The 20,103-nt window shown below is 37.3% G+C and overlaps 3 protein-coding genes across 9 annotated transcripts; 1 reads left to right on the top strand and 2 right to left on the bottom strand.

Annotated features, from left to right (window-relative positions):
- Positions 1 to 1,345: 1,345 nt before the first annotated feature.
- Positions 1,346 to 10,066, top strand: LOC105685644. Of its 5 annotated transcripts, XM_012399925.3 has the most exons (9): positions 1,346 to 2,037; positions 2,185 to 2,245; positions 4,973 to 5,592; positions 5,866 to 6,926; positions 6,999 to 7,180; positions 7,516 to 7,675; positions 7,775 to 8,038; positions 8,117 to 8,338; positions 8,460 to 10,066. In XM_012399925.3, exons 3-9 carry the CDS (start codon positions 5,166 to 5,168, stop codon positions 8,910 to 8,912), a joined length of 2,769 nt encoding a protein of 922 aa, XP_012255348.2. In that variant the 5' UTR covers positions 1,346 to 2,037; positions 2,185 to 2,245; positions 4,973 to 5,165; the 3' UTR covers positions 8,913 to 10,066. The 5 variants fall into 5 exon arrangements, with proteins under 5 accessions (XP_012255348.2, XP_012255347.2, XP_012255345.2 ...); XM_012399924.3 differs by having other exon boundaries at positions 4,973 to 6,926; positions 6,999 to 7,168; XM_012399922.3 differs by having other exon boundaries at positions 4,973 to 6,926.
- On the bottom strand, positions 9,990 to 14,830 carry LOC105685659. Of its 3 annotated transcripts, none has more exons than XM_020852087.2 (8): positions 14,757 to 14,830; positions 13,763 to 13,990; positions 12,761 to 12,930; positions 12,574 to 12,686; positions 12,273 to 12,491; positions 11,062 to 12,189; positions 10,715 to 10,949; positions 9,990 to 10,607 (listed from the first exon to the last, which is right to left on the bottom strand). In XM_020852087.2, the coding sequence occupies exons 2-8, from the start codon at positions 13,771 to 13,773 to the stop codon at positions 10,384 to 10,386; spliced, it is 2,100 nt and encodes a 699-aa protein (XP_020707746.2). In that variant the 5' UTR covers positions 13,774 to 13,990; positions 14,757 to 14,830; the 3' UTR covers positions 9,990 to 10,383. The 3 variants fall into 3 exon arrangements, with proteins under 3 accessions (XP_020707746.2, XP_012255378.2, XP_012255377.2); XM_012399955.3 differs by having other exon boundaries at positions 14,085 to 14,795; XM_012399954.3 differs by lacking the exons at positions 13,763 to 13,990; positions 14,757 to 14,830 and having other exon boundaries at positions 12,761 to 13,662.
- A 644-nt stretch (positions 14,831 to 15,474) lies between these two features.
- Positions 15,475 to 19,896, bottom strand: LOC105685311 (lactosylceramide 4-alpha-galactosyltransferase-like). The gene is made up of 5 exons (XM_012399287.3): positions 19,758 to 19,896; positions 18,806 to 19,676; positions 17,150 to 17,546; positions 16,868 to 17,078; positions 15,475 to 16,772 (listed from the first exon to the last, which is right to left on the bottom strand). The coding sequence occupies exons 2-5, from the start codon at positions 18,990 to 18,992 to the stop codon at positions 16,503 to 16,505; spliced, it is 1,065 nt and encodes a 354-aa protein (XP_012254710.2). The 5' UTR covers positions 18,993 to 19,676; positions 19,758 to 19,896; the 3' UTR covers positions 15,475 to 16,502.
- Positions 19,897 to 20,103: the final 207 nt, after the last annotated feature.

Raw genomic sequence — 20,103 nt, 5'->3', positions numbered from 1 at the left:
AAAAAAAAGTTACGTATACCTATTATTAATATTGTATTATCGTAGGTAAATTATGCCTGTAGTACAGGTGAAAAATATGAGGTGTAACGTCAACGAGGTTACCCGATGTACATTCAATTATTCTTCTAAATATTATTAATATTAACACTACAGAACATACATACATGATACTATATTAAATAGGCTGTAATACGAAATTTGATATTTTATCGGTTTAGTGACCAGACAAAACTTATGAAATTCAAAATAACCCTATGTATCGAATATACAATATTATATAGTTATATAATATTATACCATTTTAATAATGAATAGCACTTTGAGCAGTGTGGATAATTAATTTATTTTACTGCCCGTAATTTGAAAATTGGTAGTAAGTTATTTTATGCGGCGTTACGTTCTGTCTTTATACTCGTCCCGCCACAAAACCTGATCCAATCAAAATTTATGTGCATTTCACTGGAGTATTATTATTATCATCATCACTATTATTATCGATGGTAAATGATCTGGTTGAGGACAGAAAATTATTAGCAAGGGATACTTTCAGAGGTATTCGCCATTTTAGGTATGCCCGTTGTATCGTTACCAAGTTCAAAATGAAGAGGAACTGGATGCAGAGGATTTCAACTATTGTAATATCGGAGAATACAAAAATCAAGCGTATTTGAAAACTATATAAAGCAATAATAAAGGAGCTCAATAAAATCGAAGATTGAATAAGAAACATATTTATTATATCAATAATCTGCTTACTAGTGTTCGTTAAAAACGTTTAGCGTATGCATACCGAAGGAGAAATTGAAATTCGAGTAATTATTTAACGGAGGGACTTTCCTTCTTCTCATTTTTCTGATCGTCAGAATAAAGAAGGCCATATTCTACCCTTCGACGAGGTAGATGCAACTATAAAACATGCACATCTATAGCGAAAATGCATTGCAATATCTAGCCATCCGCGCATTTTGCAAATCTGGCGTCAGGTGAGTCAGGATAATTGAATCATGTTGGATTTTCAGTCTCTAAAGAAAATGATTCATCGGGTGAATTTTTCAAAAGTTAGAAGAAAATACTTCTCACCTCGGCTCGCGCAAGCATTGCCATGGAAAAATGTACAGCGCGAACGGTTCGTCTAATTCGACCAAAAAAAAAAAAGGTGTAAAAAATAAATTCCGGTTGCGCTATAATGAGAGGACATTGGTCTCTGTATTCGTACCTGGTTTTTAACTGTGTTTCTTATCAGAAACTTTAAAGCTTCGTGACAATAACTATAATATTTGAGCTTTGTGATGTGCGCAAGGCTATAAATGGGTGGCTTGCGCTTACAGTCAGGTGGTAGTTGTTGGTCTCTTTGGGGTCTCAGTGTACTTCTGGTTCTCTCCGATATAGTACCAGTAATTCGATAAGCGAAAAATTTTCAAAAAAATATTTTCATAGAGTAAAAAGAAACACTAATCTGTAAATAATAGAAAAATTGAGATTCGGGTAAACCGGGTTTCCGAAAACGCAATTATTTAAACGCCAGAAATTCCTACGTAATCCCGGAATAATTGTACATTAAAGAACGCTGTGATAATTTTGAAAATCGTTGTTAGTACACGTCAATTTTGAATGACATTTTATGAAACGCTAACGAAAGAAAGTAGATGACGAAAGAAGAATACGAACTAAATTTATATCGTATATAAATATTTTTGCCTGCCAATATTCAATTAACAATATTTGACATACTGTTGTTCCTTTTTTCAACAGTCACTGAAATAAGCGAAAATAAATAAGTCAAATTTACTGTGATCCTATCTTTCAATTGAAAGTAAAATTATTAGAAAAATTAAACGTACTTGGTACACGTTGATAAAATCTTGAACAACAAAATAGAAAAATCTGATATCGTCGATCACGATCGTTGATTGAAGAGGACAAATTTTTTTGTGAATGCCCGGATAATTCAAGTTTGTTCAACTGCAGCGACATAATTATCAACGATATAATAATCGCGATCAATTAATTATAACACGAGAATAAAATCTCATTGCGGTAAGTGAAGTAAACAGTTTACGCCATATTTCTGCACTCTCGTACATCGCGATGCACGCATTTTTCATCACAGCTTTATTTAATTATTGCCACCATGGTAATTGCGTCACGATTATCATTGTTCTTAATGTTATTTCTTTTTTTTAGTTCGCAGAATTTTAACACCTGTTGTAGATCCCGTAGTGACAAATTAAGCGGAAATGAAGAGGTGATTATTACCTTACATAAACTTACCGTTTCGTCTAAGACAAAAAAAAATTAATGTTCCATAATTCGATTGAAGAGATACTCGAAATTATTTTGGACATCGTATCACAATGATGAAAGTCTGATAAATCGTTTTCAAAAATCATATTATATTTTTTTAGGCTGTGGTATAATTTTGAAATTGTCGTCACGTTTTCGTTTCTATGTATTGAGCAATAGCCCGACAACTTTCAAATTTTAAATAAGAGCGCAACATGTGAAATTTAGCTATGATTTCTCGCGTTTTTTATTTTTATTATTTCATCTTCGCGGTGCGCTCTCGAGCGATGATGACGATTTTGAGTTGGCAGCGCCTACCGTTAGAGTGATTTTATAATTCGTCTAAATTTATGACAGTCTTCGTATACATTATAATATTATACCCCCGTATCTTACACGTAAGATAAGGGATCTTGTTAGGCTATATGCTGGTTTCGATCTTTAACAAATATTTAAATGTCTCAAGGCTCGTGAATTAATTAATACGATGTACCTAACTGGTACAAATTATAGAAATTATTATAAAATACAAATTCGCAACTATACGTGTAATAAATTCAAGTTTGAAAGCACGTATGTGAGAGCATGCACGTGAAACTGTGTGTTTCTATGTATCATGTAATATAATTGTGAGATATGCAGATTGCAAACACGAGAAAATTAGCGGTACATTAACACGCCTTCATTAATAACGCTTGCAAAGACAATTGGAAAAACAATAACAATTGCAATCACGATAATAAATGATGATAATAACGAATACGACGAGCTCCCGTCGACTTCCATTCCATTCATGAATATATATTTAGAAATTAATACCGTTAAGTATATAGAACTCTGATTGGATATACCCACTAATTTGCAGATGTCGTATTAACGCGATCAGATTTAGGATAATATCCCCATTTGTCATCAGATATACCGTACAATCGAGCGACGTTATGTAACTATTTAGTTGCCCTTCAAGCGTTTTATTTTCACCCTCTTCACTTTTTTTATTTTTGTTCTCTTTAATCTTTTTAATAGTCGATCCTTTTCCTTCCTTTTCTATTCTATTTTATTTTACTATCCGAATCGGCGACGTAGAAATCGACCAGTCGGTTGCCATAGGAACGCTTTTCCACCCTTCCCACTTTGCCACCTACCCTCTCAACCTTCATGACGTCACATGGTTGCGTAATAGAACACCAGAACCAATTGCTGGCAGGATTGCTTTAACGGGAATATCTGTTTTTCCATAGGTCGTAACTGAAAAAGGTCAAAGACCTCGAACGAATTTTTCAATTCTGACGTTTGCAACTGATATTTTATTTTATTATTTTGCTTGCGACGTGAGAACAAAAAAATATGTTCACGTACATTCGACGGAATAATCGATAAAGATTGACCCAGGCAATGTTTAGACTGAAAAGCTTGGGAATAAAAATGAATAGAGAAGAAATTAGGACTTCCCCAACGCAGAACATGACCTCGGACTATAATACAATTTATGCGTCTAGAGTCGTCACGAAAAGCAAACGCGAAGAGTCGAGAAACGACTAATTAATTAATCGATGGACTAATTCCTCTGAAATTATGTAACTATTATGTGCAACTGCAGCGCGTCCCTTACGTGAAATGATATTCGTGCAAATTCTATATGAAAAAAAAATAGAAAAAAAAAAAACCAAGGACAGTCTTGAAAATTAACCGAGTGATTAGCTGAACTTGAAGAGGAATTTTTTTAAACTTTTACAAACAATAGTATTCACACGTTGTGTAGATTCTTATGTAACTTGATTATTTATTTTTTTTTTTCTGATCTCGTAAATCAGTCGAAATTTAAATCCGATTAAAACCGTTGAATAAATTTTTGACGATCACTCTCTTAGGTGTATTTATTTGTTAACTGAGGTAATTGTATTATCCTTATCTGATTGTCAGTGCGGAAAACTCTGCACAAAACCCCTCTACGAATGAAAAAATATTCGTTTTACGCACGAACTTGAATGACGCACCGAGAGCGGATTAAATTTTCAAACAATTTACGTAAAAACGATGTAGAAAACGAAATTTTGAGCCCAACTCATAAATTTTCTTTTATTTATATATACAAATTATTTTTCGGCTTTTTGGTTCATATCGCAATTCATTTAGTTTATTCAAGCATTCGCATAGTATGAGCTTTATTTGGTTTCCAGATTCTAATTTCAAGGACTCTTCTGTTTGTTTAAAAGTAAATTTTCATGTATAATTATTATTCACGTTGTGTCAATGATTGTTACTTTAATTTGTAGACATTTTTTTTTCACAGGAATTTTATAGAACCCAGGAGACAAATTTAAACAGGATTTCGTGGCCGATAATTACCACTTTATTTTTATGTTAACCTTGGCGTTTGATTTTTAATCAGGTCGTAGCTGGATTTTATGTAATTGCTTATTTATTATTATGGTTTTGCTCACGCTCCTGTATCGCACGCACTTTCTTGCACCCATACAAGCACGACTCACGTTAAATTTCATTAGACATTGCCTCAATGGTGAGTAGAAAGTTGAATTTAATTTTTTTGACTATTCAAAATTACAATATTGTCGTTTATCATTTTTTTGTGTCAATATTTGTGTAAATTGATCGATTAAGAATTATTACGAGGAGACGAATTTCGTGGAGCAGAGGACTGAATCGAATTTTCAATCTTTTCTTTTAGGGCAAGGCGAGCGAAGAAGTGTGCATGCTGAAGCGGACAGTAATTTTTTTCAACGGTGGTAAGACCCAATTTCGGGGCCTTATGGTAGGTGAGGAAATCCTACGTGTTCTGAGAATCGAAATAAACGGCCTCAAAGGGTGGCCGCGTCGTTGGACCCACTGAAACGTTATATCGTTTGAAGTAACCCAAGAGAATGGCGGACAAGAATCAAAATTTTATTCCAGAATCAGCGAATTCTACGCATTCAGCTGACCCCGGTCAAAAGAGAATCCAAAGTTCGGTGAAAGCGGGAAACAATAATTTTCCCGCGCCCGTAACAACTGGAGTTAGAAAAGAAGGACTCTATACTAAAAAAGACGGTGGCACTAGGAACGCAAATATTACCAAGGAATCTGCTTCGAAATCTTTCGAAGACCAACATTCGATCTGGAACAACAATTACGACCATCCGAAAAATGAATCTCCCTCTAAAAAAGGACTCGCACCGATAGTCGGTTGGCAAAACGGAAGTCCAACGGTTTTCCCGAGCTCACCGGTCAACACACCCGGGAGCGCCGGACCTTCGAAGACGTCCGACAACGAAAATGAGAACTCAACCGCTTACAAAAGCTCGGAAATCGGTAAGGAAAGCGGAAATAGCGAAGGTAACGTCGAAGAAACACGTTCACCGGTAAGTCCGATACCGACGATCGATCGCAGCGTGGAGTCCTTGGATCCTGACAAGGATACCTCGCGCACGAATTCATTGGATTTTGGAAAAAGCAAGGACGTCAGTCCAGGCGCGGAATCCGATGACAAATTGATAATGTTGAGTTCAGAAACGGATTGTACCGACGATCGTGTTCCCGCTACTCCAGCTTTCAGCTATTTAACGTCGCCAAATTTAACTGTAGGAACGAGTCCCACCAATCAAAGTCCCGAGGAATTCAGTAACAATAACGTGCAGGGAACAAACGCCAAAATTCCAGAAAAAACACAAGGTATTCTGGTGCACAGGAAATATTCCGACGTCACCGTCACTTCGAATCCTGGATACCTGGACTACGACCCGAAGGACTTCGATTCGATAGACGGCTCTCAGAGTATCCTTGAGATTTACGACGAGGAGGAGAACGGGAGAGGAAAGTCCAAGATTCCAGACGGAGGATGGGGATGGGTGGTGGTAGCGGCTTCGTTGATCATTTCAATGGTTGCCGATGGCGTATCGTTCAGTTTTGGTCTTCTCTACATAGAATTTCTCCACGAATTCAAAGCTTCTAATTCGAAAACCGCTTGGATCGGCTCCCTCTTCATGGCGGTCCCGCTACTCTCGGGACCGATAATGTCCGCATTGGTAGACAGATACGGTTGTAGAAATATGACGATACTCGGAGGGCTGATATCGGGGTGTGGTTTTATTCTCAGTTCTTTCTCTCGATCCATCGAGGTAATGTATCTGACCTTCGGAGTCTTTGCTGGTCTGGGTTTGGGATTGTGTTACGTTACGGCCGTCGTGAGCATTGCCTATTGGTTCGACAAAAAGCGCACTTTAGCTGTAGGTTTAGGGGCATGTGGTACCGGAATCGGGACATTCGTTTACGCTCCGATGACGACGTACTTCATAAGGGAGTACGGATGGCGAGGGACCTGTATCCTCCTCTCCGGGACGTTTTTTAATCTGATCGTTTGCGGCACGGTCATGAGAGACCCGGAATGGTGGGTCCAAGAACAACAGAAACAAGGTTTGGGATCACCGAGGAAATCCACCGGACGTTCCGAACTGGGAGGTTCCGCCGGGAGTCCTTCCGAAGAATTTCCAGGGGTAGATGAGATCAGGAAGCTTCTGAAAAGCGGCCAAGCACCCGAATATTTGCTGCAAAGTTTGAGCACCAGCACCCAAGCTCCTCCGAATGCCAGGGGTGGAAACTTCAGGAGCGTCGTTAATCTTCCGACCTTCGTCCGGCAGAGCGAAAAGGTGATTGACCCGATCGAGGTCTTCGAAGTCGATTGTATTTTGAATAAAATTTTTCCTATTTCGGATCTCCAGGTCCCTCTGGAAGTATTGGAATCCCTGTCCGGCAATTCGAGACTCTACAATGTTATTTTGGAAAATTATCCCAGTTTGTTACTCTGCAGAAGTTTGTCTGACAAAAAACTTGAGGATTCCACGGGAGAAGTTTCGAATGCCAATAAGACCGGAGTCACGATGTCCATGAGGTTACATACCTGGTCTGATATCTGCACGCTGCACTTTTTATTTTTCCTAACAAAATTTTACTAAACCTTGATCCTCTAACTCCCGCGCATGTCGGTTATTCTAATGGCACTTCTGTTATTTTGCTTTTCACCGTCTATTTCAATTTTTTTTAGAAAATCATCATGGCACAATGCAACTTCAAACTAACACGCTAACGAATGAAATTATGATCTAGATTAGAATCGAAAAGAAAAGACAGTTAATTTATTTACCGGCCTTGCATGCGTAGAACGGAGTTCTGGTTCCAAACAAACTTATAGTCTGTGACAAATGTTTTTGTAATTTTTTGCGGAATTCTTTAAAAAAGGATCAAACAAGCTACGGAAAGGGCGAAGACTTCGGCCCCCGTTCACGATTCCCGTCCCGGATCGAGACATGCCTCGTCAAAGTTCCTGGCTACCCACAGGATGTCCCGCAAAGATCTCGAGGAGACGAATCCGTTGCTTGCCAAAGAGCTTGCCCAAGCGGTGAGACAAAGATCGACGCTTTTTCTTCCATTTTAATCGGCTGACGAAGCTTCGCGTCTCATATTTATTTATTTATTTTTTTTATCTCTTGCTTTACAGATTGCCGAAAGCGAGAGAGCAAAATCACATTCTCGTCACCATTTGCCAGGATTTGGGGGTGGCGTCGTTAGGACGGATTCGATTCCCTGGCTCAGAAGGCAGTTCAACACAAATACTCATTACTTCAAGGATATCAGAGTTCACAGAAACTCCGTAATGTATCGAGGAGCGGTTTTGAATCTGCATAAGTATCGCCTGAGAGCCAGCAGTTGTCCTGATATTTATAGAAACAGTATGACGACGTTGGCCAAAGAAAACGAAGAGGTTCGTAGCCGCGTTGACGACTGGTATCCTTTTGTTCTACGTCAGGACAGTTTTGATTCGTGAGGATTTCTATTTCAGAAATGGTACGGCGAATTGATCGAGCTTTTGAAAGGAATGACGGACTTCTCCATGTTTCTGGAACTCCACTTTCTCATGTTATCACTGTCGACGATTCTCCTGTTCACCTGGTTTGTTGTGCCTTATTTTTACCTGGCCGATCATCTAACGCAAAACGGTTACACGGAAGATGACGCTGCTCACTTACTCAGCATTATTGGAATCACCAACACTATCGGAATGGTCAGTTTGTCTGGCCTTCAAGATCCATCCATCTATCACTTGTACCATCTCCCGTAAAATTCCAGATCTGAGAACGTCGAAAATTGGAGAATCAATATTAATTTGGTGAATTTATTTCTAGATCGGTCTCGGCTGGGCCGGAGATCAGCCCTGGATGAACGTGAGCAAAACTTACACATGGTGTTTAGTGGCGTGCGGTGTCACGACTATTTTGATGTCAGTTTTAACGGCTTACTATTATTTGCTGATGTTGACTTGTGCAGGTTTCGGTCTTTTTTTCGCTAGTAACTTCAGTTTCACCCCTGTAATATTGGTCGAATTGATACCCTTAGAGAGATTCACAACCGCTTATGGCCTGAGTCTTTTGTGCCAAGGAATTGGAAATCTTCTGGGACCTCCGTTAGCTGGTTTGATTTTCGATATCACTCGCTCGTGGGATTTGTCTTTTCTTTTAGCAGGTTCTTGGATCATAGTGTCCGGTGTATTATTAGGTTTTATTCCCTACACGAAAAATCGAAAAATTTGGGGGAGCGGTCCCATCGAAATGGACAAGGAGAGGGACCCTGAATACTGAGGATTCGATCTTGTAGGTAAAAAAAAATCAATTCAATCAGCAGCAACTTCTTGCACAAATAGTATATTGTCATGGAAATTTGATATCCAAAAACGAACCATTTTCCATACGCTTCGGATGAAAAATGTATCGAAACGATCGATTATTCGAATGTCGAGTAATGTCTCCGTGTCAATATAACGCGTTGTTACGTTGAATTATATTTTTTAATATTTCTCTTCATTAGCGATTAATGATCAAAATCATCTGATGAATTATTGTTACCATAGATAATGTTATTGCCATTTATTACTAATAGTAGATATTATTATTATCGTGTAATTTTCGATTGAAAGTTGACTAATTTTAGTAACGTTATGACCATGATTTTTCATCGGCCGGTGCAAACGAAGAGTTGAAGTATACGCTTAAAATGTAATATTCTAGAGAGAAGAAGAGAAAAATTTATAGCGGTAGAATGAAGTGAATAACGTTTATCTTCAGTCTATTCGATATATTTCTATTACATATACACGTTCATATTCCGATCTATTCGAGTTATACTATGTATATAATTATATAAATATGATTACACTGTGTATTGATATACAAGTTGAACAAAAAAAAAAGAAATTTTCAATTCTTCCAATTAAGAGTTAGCGAATAATGATTGCATTGAAAAATAAATATCTATCGAAATTAATTTTTTGAAATTCCAATATAATCTAGAAACGGGAGTATAAAATTTTGGAAAGTTTACAAACTACATATATGTATACTTTTTGCCTTGAAAAGAAAAGAAAAAAAGACTCACAATTAATGAAATACAACGCAATCTTTTTATCGATCTACGAACTAGCTATAAATATTTAACTTACGTTATTAATCACGATTTACCTTTCTCAGGTTTCTATAAATTCCTGATAAAATGTAAAATCGATATATTTTCGGTTGTGAGATTATAATAGTTTGCTATCGATTTTATTATGCCTTTAGGTTTCATAAAATCCCTCGTTGGTTGCTTCAAAAGCAATCGTCGATATACGTAATTTCCTCTTTTCTTAAAAAGAAAAGAAATAATTTCAACGGTGTACTGCATTTACACTATACAATGAAAATATATTACAGTTGCTACACGTTATGTACAGTTATAAATTGTCACATTATGTACCATATTTACTTTCATTTATTTACCATATATACGCTAATGATATCCCCGATGGTAAAATAATATAACCTACTTATAGATGAAACAAATATGGATAACAAAAAAATTGAACAACCGTGTACTCGATGATATATGAAATTAAATTTCTATCGGTACTTGTGTATATTCAGTATTTTATTTTTTTTTCTTTTAGTTTTTCGAATGAACGAAGTGTATGCGAATTCGAATTAATTGCATTGAGAGAATTCAGTTTGGTATAACTAATTTTCTACGTGATTAAAAAATATTGTAAAAAAATCACCGGGAATCGGTGAATGTATAATATCAGTGCCCTGGAGAAGTGGCGGGACTAGCAGAACCGAGTGGACTCGGTGGACTTGGACTTCGACTCCTGCTCGGCGTCCTGGGAACACCAACGGTGATCGCCAACTCCTGTACACTCCTTGGAAACGCTTTCGTGATTATCGAATGCTGAGGAGCGATGTGTTTGTCACCTATTATACCGAGACGAACTCCTTTACCGTGTCGGTGCAGCGTCACCGACATGCCTATAAGAAAAATGAACGGTAGGTAGTTTTGTTAAGAAAAGAAACAAATAATTCACGATACGAAACTTAGCGATTATGAGGATCGTTAGTCATAAAAGAAGACTTACTGCAATATCCTTGCGGCGGTCTCCAGTACATCGCTGCATCGACTCCTTCGACCGGAAGATCGCCATCGACGTGGGTAACGGAGAGAGAATATCTTCTGGTAAGATAGAGAAGAGCGAGTTTGAGGACAATCGATGGGGTGTACGACGATACCAAGCCTGACGATGATTCAGCGGCCGAAAGAGCGTAAGTTGCTTTCTGCTTCGACCTTGCCAATTGAACGTTCTCCTGGATGACCTGAAGATGTTGACAAACACAGAAAAGAAATGTGGAATAAATCAGGGAGTTTCTCGGGTCGGTATTTACTGTTAAGAACCTCGCCGAGATCGAATCTTCTGTTTTTCGTCACCTGTAAAGTTTCCACGGGATCATCTTCGAAGAGTGGAGTTTTTGTGGGTAGGCCTATGCAGAGAACGCCCTTGGCTTCGTGGTTTCTGATGAAGATGGATTTTTGGCTAACAAACTTCGCGGTAACCAATATTTCCGGTGGAGTTTGAAGTTCCTTTTTTTTGAAGTATTCCTTGAACGATCCAGCGGTGGTAGCGAGTAGAATCTCCGCCTCCGACGCCCCCGTAATGCTCGATATTTTTCTTATGGTTTCAATTTCTACCTCTTCCGACCAAGCGACTATTTTTCTACCGCACAAAGAATCGGGTCGCAACTGATGGTTCGTTTGAACTGGTTTGAAAAAAAGTTCCTCGAGTATCAATTTCGGCGCTGTTATTACGATTAACGTTATCGAAACCACCTCGGCAATCGCTTGGAATATCAAGGGCAAGTAACACGACAACATCGAAGTCAAAGTGTCGGGATGATAATGTTTTTGCGACGAACGAAGTGCGTTCAATTCTCGAATTAAAAGAATCGGCATTTTCAAGGTGAGCGTCACGCAAGTGTACCACGCCCAGTGGATGCCGGAGTATAAAATTTCAACGGGATTAACGGCGGAAACGAAAGCCCACAAGACGACATGAGCTCGGAAATTTCTTTTCGATGCTTCTCTGGTGAATATTGAAAAATATTCGGTGAACTTGAAACCTTCGATCTTTTTATAACACTTGGTGACCTCTTTGACGGTCGATACCCACACGATAATCGCGATTTTCAGACAGTGAAATATTCCGATTTGCTTCTTCAAAATTTCCGGATTCTCGGCTGGGTCGTTATTGCACAAAAATTCGTTCCAATAATTGCTGAAGCTCTCGGTTAACATCTGACGTAAACGCGGAATTGCCGAGGGTTTCGAATAAAGATTCGTCAACGGCGAATCCGTTTCCTGGTAAGCCCAATTTTCTCTCGAATGTTTCAGCGGAAGAAAGTCAGCGAGCGTCAAATGCGAGTGGCGGAGTATCAAGTGATGCGCTCGAACTATGCAGACCTTCGTTTCTTCGCCATTGAGGTAACAATTTACGACGAATACTTGCCAGGGTGAGAAATTCGGCGATAAAAATTTCTCCGTCACGTCGCTGACGAACTCCTGAAACGAATCTACGATGCAATTCGGCGTCAGAGTTACAGTTTTTCAAATTCGATCCCAAGCCAAGTACACCCTATTCGTACCTGTAAATTTGACTCGGTTATCGGTCTGCCCTTGAAAGAGCACGATGCTGTCACCAGGTGATTATCGACGTCGAATTCCGTCGTTTGCTCCCACGCGTAGAGTCCCAATATTCTTTTCAAAACCGATCTCAAATGTGGTCTCTTGGCGGTCAATTCCAAAAGATGACTTCTCACCCCATCCGCTATAGTCTTGCCTTGCACGAGAAGCGTGTAGATTCCCTGTGGGAATCGAACGAATGTAATTTCCAGATTTCGACGAACGATCGCAAAAAAAATCAGCGAACTAAAGACGTTGACTCACCTGATTTCTTCCCTGATCCAACGTACTCCTGACCGAGGTCTCTTCAACGATCGTACAGCTCGGATTTCTCCATTTTACAAATCTCACCCACGTCTTCCTTGACCATTTGGAAACTGAAATTTGAGGTAATTAAAACAGGGTACAAAACATATCGATATTTATTTCAAAGGATAATCCTCGAACTCACTCGGGTAATAAACGACGAGTGGGGGAGTGGTGGAGATCGCGAGGAGTAATCCAAAGGTGGTGTAAAATAAATATCTGAATCCAAAGTAGTCGAGGAAGTTGAACGATGCCGTGGCCATGACAAATTGTAGGGCCGATCGAAGCCCTCTTTTTTCGCCAAACTTTCGGTAACTTAATAAACGAAGTAAAAAGTGAAACATAAACTAAATAAATAAATAAATAAATAAACAGCGAGTGTCGGTCTACCGATCACTAATACCCGTTCACAAAAATCGATCGATTATCTTATGTAATTCATTGCAATTCAGACGAACGACTGAAGCTGACTGAAGTGATATGCATTCAAACTGACCTCCGACCTAATGGACGTTATTACGAACACGAATTCAAATCTGCGTACGTATAATGAAACTTACATGTGTAAGTCATATATTTGGATAAGGAAAGATAAACGTGGTAAATATACGATAAATCTCTTGCGAGACAAAAAAATGTTGCCGCCTGTACTCGCCGCTTCGTTCGCAGCGTACATGGCACGCGTTTATTCAGTTTGTACACATAATGCGAGGAGAACAAAATATTTTTTATTCAATTTCTCCTAATAATTGAGCAGCAATTCAGTTGAGAATATCAAAAAGCCTGAATTCGTGTAATAATTTGGAATCAATTTTTCAACGATAACGTTTCAATTTTCCCTTTAGATTGCTGCAGTAAATTAAAATACGATTATAATTCGATACGTTATATACGTGGTTCGTCTTTGACCGTGCACATGGCAGGGGATTTTTTTCGTTTCGATTCTCGTTTTCGACCCAATTAATATCGGAATTTAATGAGACGGTTATACAGCAAAACAGGTTATCGCTAATGTTGACTAATTAATTTTTCATCTATTCAAAAGATGCGTTATGCGCTATAATGTGTTATAACGATTTATATATGAAATTCAATCACGTCCACCTTCGATAGTTTTATTACAAAAAATTAAAATCAAAATACTCACATCACCGCCATATATGTATATTTTTTTTTTCTCAATTATTTCAATCCTTCAGATTCGACTTCGTACACGTTATCATAGTTGACGAATTTCGTCGCGGTGCGTACAAAAAGTATGAGATAAATTAATACAAGTATCACTTTGAGAACACACGTCCCTTTTCCCATACTCTCCATTTTAGCGGTGACTTTAATTATCGATTTTTCCAAACAACGATCGTCTCACGATTGCCTGAATAATTCACAGATATTTGGAAAATAAAAATCACGATACGATTCTTCAATCGATTAATAAATTCTCTTCTATACTCTGCAACGATCTGTACCGTTCGGTCGTGCACCACATATTCGCTGTTCAATTTTAATTACTGTATGCTAGAAAAATGATTATAATAACGTCCGAATTGGAAGCGTACCGACATCGATAACGCACAAACTTCTGTAGATACGGAATACTAGACTTGTGAGAGCGTAGAGGACTTCTACGGAGTCTTATTCGGTTCACCAAAAGTACGTTGATAAAGGTCAAGGAAAATTGTCTGAAGTTTTTCAACGAGAACGCACAGAAATATTTCTATTGATCGTTACAAACGCGATAGATTTGCCCGATTGAGAGGGAACACGAGAAATAGTTGAAAAATAATTTCTACCGATTGCGAGTGAGAGAATATTATTACGGTAAACGTAAAGGCAAATTCAAACGTGTACCTGTGGGTACACACAAGTAAACGTACACATAACGGTTTTACACGTGTCTAATGGTACACCTAGAATTCCGACGGAGCCGATGCGTTTTTCCGCGGCGCGGATTAAAAATCATTAATTTTGAAATATAATCGACGAATAATCGAAAACAGTTCATTGTTTCAAGCAACAAATAATTCGATGTTGAGAAAATCGTCATTGTTATCGTTCTATGATCGTACGATCGACCGTCACAGAATACAATTTTACAGGAGTAATAAAATAGAGGATAGAGAATGAGAAAAAAACCGCACGATCGATCCGTTCCGTCGATCGCTTTTCATTTCAGAATTAAGACTAAACCGACCAGATACGTGTGTGTCAATATCTCAGATCGTCGCTACGACATCCTTTGTGTTTCCATATAAATATTATACGCATATCTGTGAGTATATATGCATACGAATTGTTATCCAAAATGACGGACTTTGAAACCTGACATAATAATGGAGATACGCATGCATCGTACTCGATTGTTTAATACGTGTAATAATGTTCATTATTCCGTGGAAATTTCAGCAAAAAATATCATAATAATGTTTTTTTTTTTTGCAATTGCAATAGGAACAAAAATTTATACCGAGAGGCGAATGCACGTATCGAATAATTATTTACGTGATATAATATTAGATGCACGTGTGAGCAAATTCGGCCTATCTTTTAATGAAGTAATTATCTGAGGGCGACGTTCGAGAAAAGATAAACGGCGTGAGAAAACAAAGATGTAAAAGAATGAGCATAAAATGAAAGAGAACGCGTAGGAGTTGGGGGAAATTTAACGATATGACGAATATGTTTGTCATCGGTTATATGCATTAATACATACGAATGCTTTGCTTGGAATATCATGAACTTGAATTTATAGAGAAATAAATGAAATATTAAAATCAAAGTAGTAAAAATAAACGAACGAACTAGATGCAGAAAACTTTGATGAAAAAAAATATTCTTCGTACATAAAACTCCGTGTTGTAAATTGTATGATACGCATTTTATTTTTACATATTTATAGCATCCGTGGATATAGGTACATAAAAGTGGTAACATTATAAAAATTGTGTATAGTTTTACCGTTTTCATCAAACGATTTTTTTTCTCTCTGTAATCTGGTTACATCGAGAATACAACTCGTTATTGTTCAAATTTGATATCTGTGAGCAGCGTTTTTAAGTCTGCTGAAAATCGATATGGTGATGTTCTTATTTTCTTATTAATTTATCAATTACTTTTACATTCATTATAAATATCACAAGGTAATATAGATATACATATTATACAAACAATAATTAATTGTCAAACAATCTCTTGAGCCCAATTTTTTCTTTCTTGCTTCGTCTTAATGCTTTTTTTTTCATTGTAATAATTTGAGCTTCCCCATCAACGCGGATATTGTTAATCTATATGAAATCCTGTCGGCTTTTTCTTAACAGATATTTTTTTTTTTTTGGAAAGTAAAAATTCCTTCGCACTAAATATTATTGGTCTGGTTTTTTTTTTTTTTTTGTTCTCGATATGATTATCTCCTTGATTATGTATAAAATTTCTTTGCTTTTTTAATGGCGGATTTTTAATAAATATATTTATATATTTTTCAAAATTACGATTGGAATTTTTATACATTCTTTCGCGTATAATATCCCCAAATATAATAAATAATACGTACAATAAAATTACAGCATTTCATATGCGATTGAAGATATGATTTTATTTACCTTACATAATTATTAGGTAATAAATATATTAAATTATTATTAGGTATTTACTTTTATTGTTGTTACCTAAAGTCAACACAGAAATACCGTTTCAAAAACGTGTTTGAAAAATCTATTATTCGCTTACTATTTTTTTGTTTTTCTCTCATAAAATGCTTCTATTTTCAAAGTCGCAGCGTCGAAATGTGATCATGATTTAAATTTCGTACGTATAATATTTGATATTATATTTCGTCTCCGCTGTCGAAGTCTAATTTATTTCAGTAGGAGCTACACCCAGATCACCTATTAAAAAATCTTACCGCAGTGCTTGTAAACCTTAGGACAATATTTTTGAGCAATCAAACCGTAAGGAACTTGACTTCCTACGGTGACATTTTCATTTCTGCTCAATTTATTCCAGACGTGAATGGCACGCGATTTCTCCAGTAGTTTCATCGTCGCGTTTTTGTTCTTCTTTTCGAAATAACGTTTCCATTTTTTGTAAGGAATCGGGTAAAACGCCGATGGTGGATGAACGGTGAAACCGTGACACCTCACGGTGTTCATATCGCGTGCCTGAAAAAATAGAAAAATAAGTATTCATTTTTATTCTATATTACACAGCAATGTGATAGTCGCTTGGATAAAATTCATTGTGCGTATCCGCTTACGTATTTTGTAGCGCAAATTTTTTGCAGGGTTCTAGTAATTACGCCGGGGCCATTGTTGCCCCAAACATCGCCTCGGAAATTGGTTTTCAAATCTCTGAGACAAGCATCGGCCATTCTTCTGCCCAAACCCGTGGTTCCGAAGCCCAGAACACCCGCGGCGACATCTTCCCAGTCTTCGGCACCGGCGAAATTCGTAAAACCCTCCAGAGAACTGAAATAATTTCAGGTGCGTATTTAATATTCGTACGGTAATATCATTGATGGCAACGAAATTTCACTCACGTCATCACCACCACATCTAGGTCCAAATAAATTCCACCGTATTTCCACAGTGTCAGATATCTGAGTATATCCGACATGTGACTTCGGGGCCATAAACTCTTTTTCAATATATCGCTCGCGTACCATTCTTCGAGCGGTGTCCCTTTCGTATACTTTTCCATCAAGATATGTCGTATTCTGATATTATCGTAGGACGTCAGTTGCCTCACGATTTCTTTTGATGCGTTTGAAAATTTAACCGGGCTCACGAACAGCAGGTAAATCGTCATTTTTGGATTCATCTTCGCCGCCGATTCAACGGCGCACGCCTGTCTTGCGTTTAAAACTGCACCTTCTTCCCCAAAACACGAGGTCTCGTGGAAAAATATATTTCTCCCACCGGCCGGAGTTTCAGATTCTGTAATAATTCAGAAACCATTTTCAAAATTTCATTCAATAAATATGTGGCGACGTGAAAGTAGTACGTCAGTTGCAGTAGTAGTCGTCGCGGTACATCCCTTTAGTGAATAATGAAATTAACGAGGCCGATTTAAAACGTCGCTCGTACGATCACCGCGTATTTAATATACGTACAGAAATTTCAAATAACCTGGAGCGAATGTTACATGACTTCAATTCCCTTATTGACAAAAAAATCTCATGTTTTAATTTGAAAGGGATTCATTTTTGAAGTTACTATTTTTTCAGAGTACGTAGGTATGTGTAATTTCATGCGAATGCGATTGTGATTTTATCTACTTCGCGAGAGTAAAAATATGTATGGAGTAGCTACAGATTATACATGTAGCTATGTACATGTCAATCAGTGTAGTAATGCTGCAGTGTTTCATTGCTTTTTTGTACCACATTATCTAGACTCGTGAATAATTCCCCATTTCTCGTCGTAACGTAAAAAGTTTGCTGTTCCATTCACCTAAATTTGGTTTTTTCAATCGATTAATTTTACACTCCTCGAGTTTCTCAACTTTGTAATATGAAATTTCAATTTAGAGCGATTAAAACTTTGATTTCAGAGTAAAAAAATCCTCGATTTGAAAATATAAGTCGAATCGAACTGCGTTTAGCTTGAAACTTGTACCGTACGTTCAAATTTTTCGTCTATTAATAAACTTCCAAGTTCGTCGCCCCTGATTTTCTGCAATGTCAGGGGACAAATGCATCGTGCCAATTTTCTAAATGACGATTGAGCTCGAGTTTTGATACTTTTTTTCATAATTAGGATGCTTTCGATCAAATTTTAAATTACCTGCACTAATTCAATAACACGATCGAATCAATCCTTTTCTTTTCTTCAAAAATTCCCATGAAAAATGTGTTTCAAGTGAAATTATAGAATTTTTTATTCGTTCGTCAATTAATTGTTTGAATAATTTATTTCTCTCAAGGGGAAAAAATATAGTTTCCCTTTACTTTTGTGTCTGATAATATTGAAATTGATAATCTGTTCAGCTGCGTCGTTTTGTGGGCGTTTATCGGTTCTGGCCAACAATCTCCTCTATTGTATGTAAATGAGTAGAATTTTTATATAAAAACATATTTAGGTCTGATTAAGTTTTCAAATAATTGCTACGATTATGTATACAAGTGCGGATAGAGAGTCAGATGAAAAATGGAGATGAAGTAATAATATTTTCAATAAGAAATTACGAATTTTACCTCTTTCATTTTCAAGTTCTTCGATTCCATCGATATTGCTGGGCAATTCCTCATAGCATGATATGTCTCTTTCCTGAGGATATCCCAGGAAAGGTGTAAGCCTTTGCATGATATCCGTGTCACTTGACATCACAATAATAAAAAGAAAAATAGCGCAGGCAAATCCTAGTACCAGTCGTTTCTTCATTTTACGTTATTTATTCTATACCATGTTCAATATCCGTTCGTCAGCTAATGCTTGGACATTTTTTTCTAATCCGTTTGGTTTATTTCATTTTTGAACACTGATTTTTTAAGGTTTCACAATATTTTTTTCTTCACCTCACGATCATCGTTAATAAAATTTCGAAATCATTGGCAGCCTGCTTGAATCGTTTAAATCGTGAACATATTTTTTACATGTGATATGCTTTGCGGTAAAATGAAACAAATTGTAAAAATAATAATAAATGATCAAATAAATTTAGGGGATGGTCGAACTTTAATTAAATACTTCTCCCCGGGTCTCACGTGAAAAACGCACATATATGAGAGAAAATTGAAGGAAAAAAAAATAGTAACAAAGTAAATTGTGATTGCGACGAACGTTATTGATAAATTAACGGAGTGTATAATATGAAAAATATTTCAACGATACGGATGAATTTTTGTGTGAAATTTATTTTCTCATATATTTATTTATTCCCCCTACCCGTTGTTCTCGTCGTTGCTGTTGTTGTTGATTTATTTGCATTGTGCGATTTAAATATTATATATACATGTACACGTTGTAATAATACGCGGGGTGCTTGTGCTCCACGATTTTGGAGTCTGTCAGCATCTGCAGCACAGCGCGGGCTCCCTTTCCCATTGGGGAGACGCGGTCGAATATCTGCGGGACGCATGCGTTGTCGATGAATTATTTAGAATAAAGTGTTCCAGTTCAATCTACTTTATCACTATACAGGTATACCTATGATACTTCCACGTATGTATTGGATCTGTACTTGAAATAGATGGGGTGAATTTCCCGGGCTCTACTCGACAACCTTTTCGAATTCGGGGGTCGAATGCAGCCCCGAAAAGATGGCGAGTCGTCTTCGCGAAAAATGTGGGACCTAGGAACGTTGCCTAGAAAAGAACAGAAAAAAACAATCGTGCGATCGGGGATTTTATTTTTCTTCTGCACGTTCGAAATGATGGAATTCATACGTGTAGATACGTTCATCTGTGAACGTGCATCCTGTGAAATAAAATAAAATGGAAGCCCTGAAGCTGAAGATAGGCCTTGCATCCCTTTCAGGTCCCCTCGTTTTTTC

Source organism: Athalia rosae, chromosome 3 (assembly GCF_917208135.1).
Source record: "Athalia rosae chromosome 3, iyAthRosa1.1, whole genome shotgun sequence".
In the NCBI taxonomy this organism is placed as follows: domain Eukaryota; kingdom Metazoa; phylum Arthropoda; class Insecta; order Hymenoptera; family Athaliidae; genus Athalia; species Athalia rosae.
Note: the sequence above shows the minus strand (reverse complement) of the source record. Positions and strands in the feature narration are given on the sequence as shown.

Coding starts and splice junctions, on each gene's coding strand:
- LOC105685311 (XM_012399287.3), bottom strand. CDS start 18,992: ATGAAGAAACGACTGGTACTAGGATTTGCCTGCGCTATTTTTCTTTTT. Junction 17,079..17,149: donor CTAGATGTGGTGGTGATGAC/GTGAGTGAAATT, acceptor AAATTATTTCAG/TTCTCTGGAGGGTTTTACGA. Junction 16,773..16,867: donor AAATTTGCGCTACAAAATAC/GTAAGCGGATAC, acceptor CTATTTTTTCAG/GCACGCGATATGAACACCGT.
- LOC105685644 (XM_012399923.3), top strand. CDS start 5,166: ATGGCGGACAAGAATCAAAATTTTATTCCAGAATCAGCGAATTCTACG. Junction 6,927..6,998: donor TCGTCCGGCAGAGCGAAAAG/GTGATTGACCCG, acceptor TCGGATCTCCAG/GTCCCTCTGGAAGTATTGGA. Junction 8,339..8,459: donor TCACCAACACTATCGGAATG/GTCAGTTTGTCT, acceptor ATTTATTTCTAG/ATCGGTCTCGGCTGGGCCGG.
- LOC105685659 (XM_012399954.3), bottom strand. CDS start 12,959: ATGTTTCACTTTTTACTTCGTTTATTAAGTTACCGAAAGTTTGGCGAA. Junction 12,190..12,272: donor TAACCGAGTCAAATTTACAG/GTACGAATAGGG, acceptor GATTCGTTTCAG/GAGTTCGTCAGCGACGTGAC. Junction 10,608..10,714: donor ACCGCCGCAAGGATATTGCA/GTAAGTCTTCTT, acceptor TTTTTCTTATAG/GCATGTCGGTGACGCTGCAC.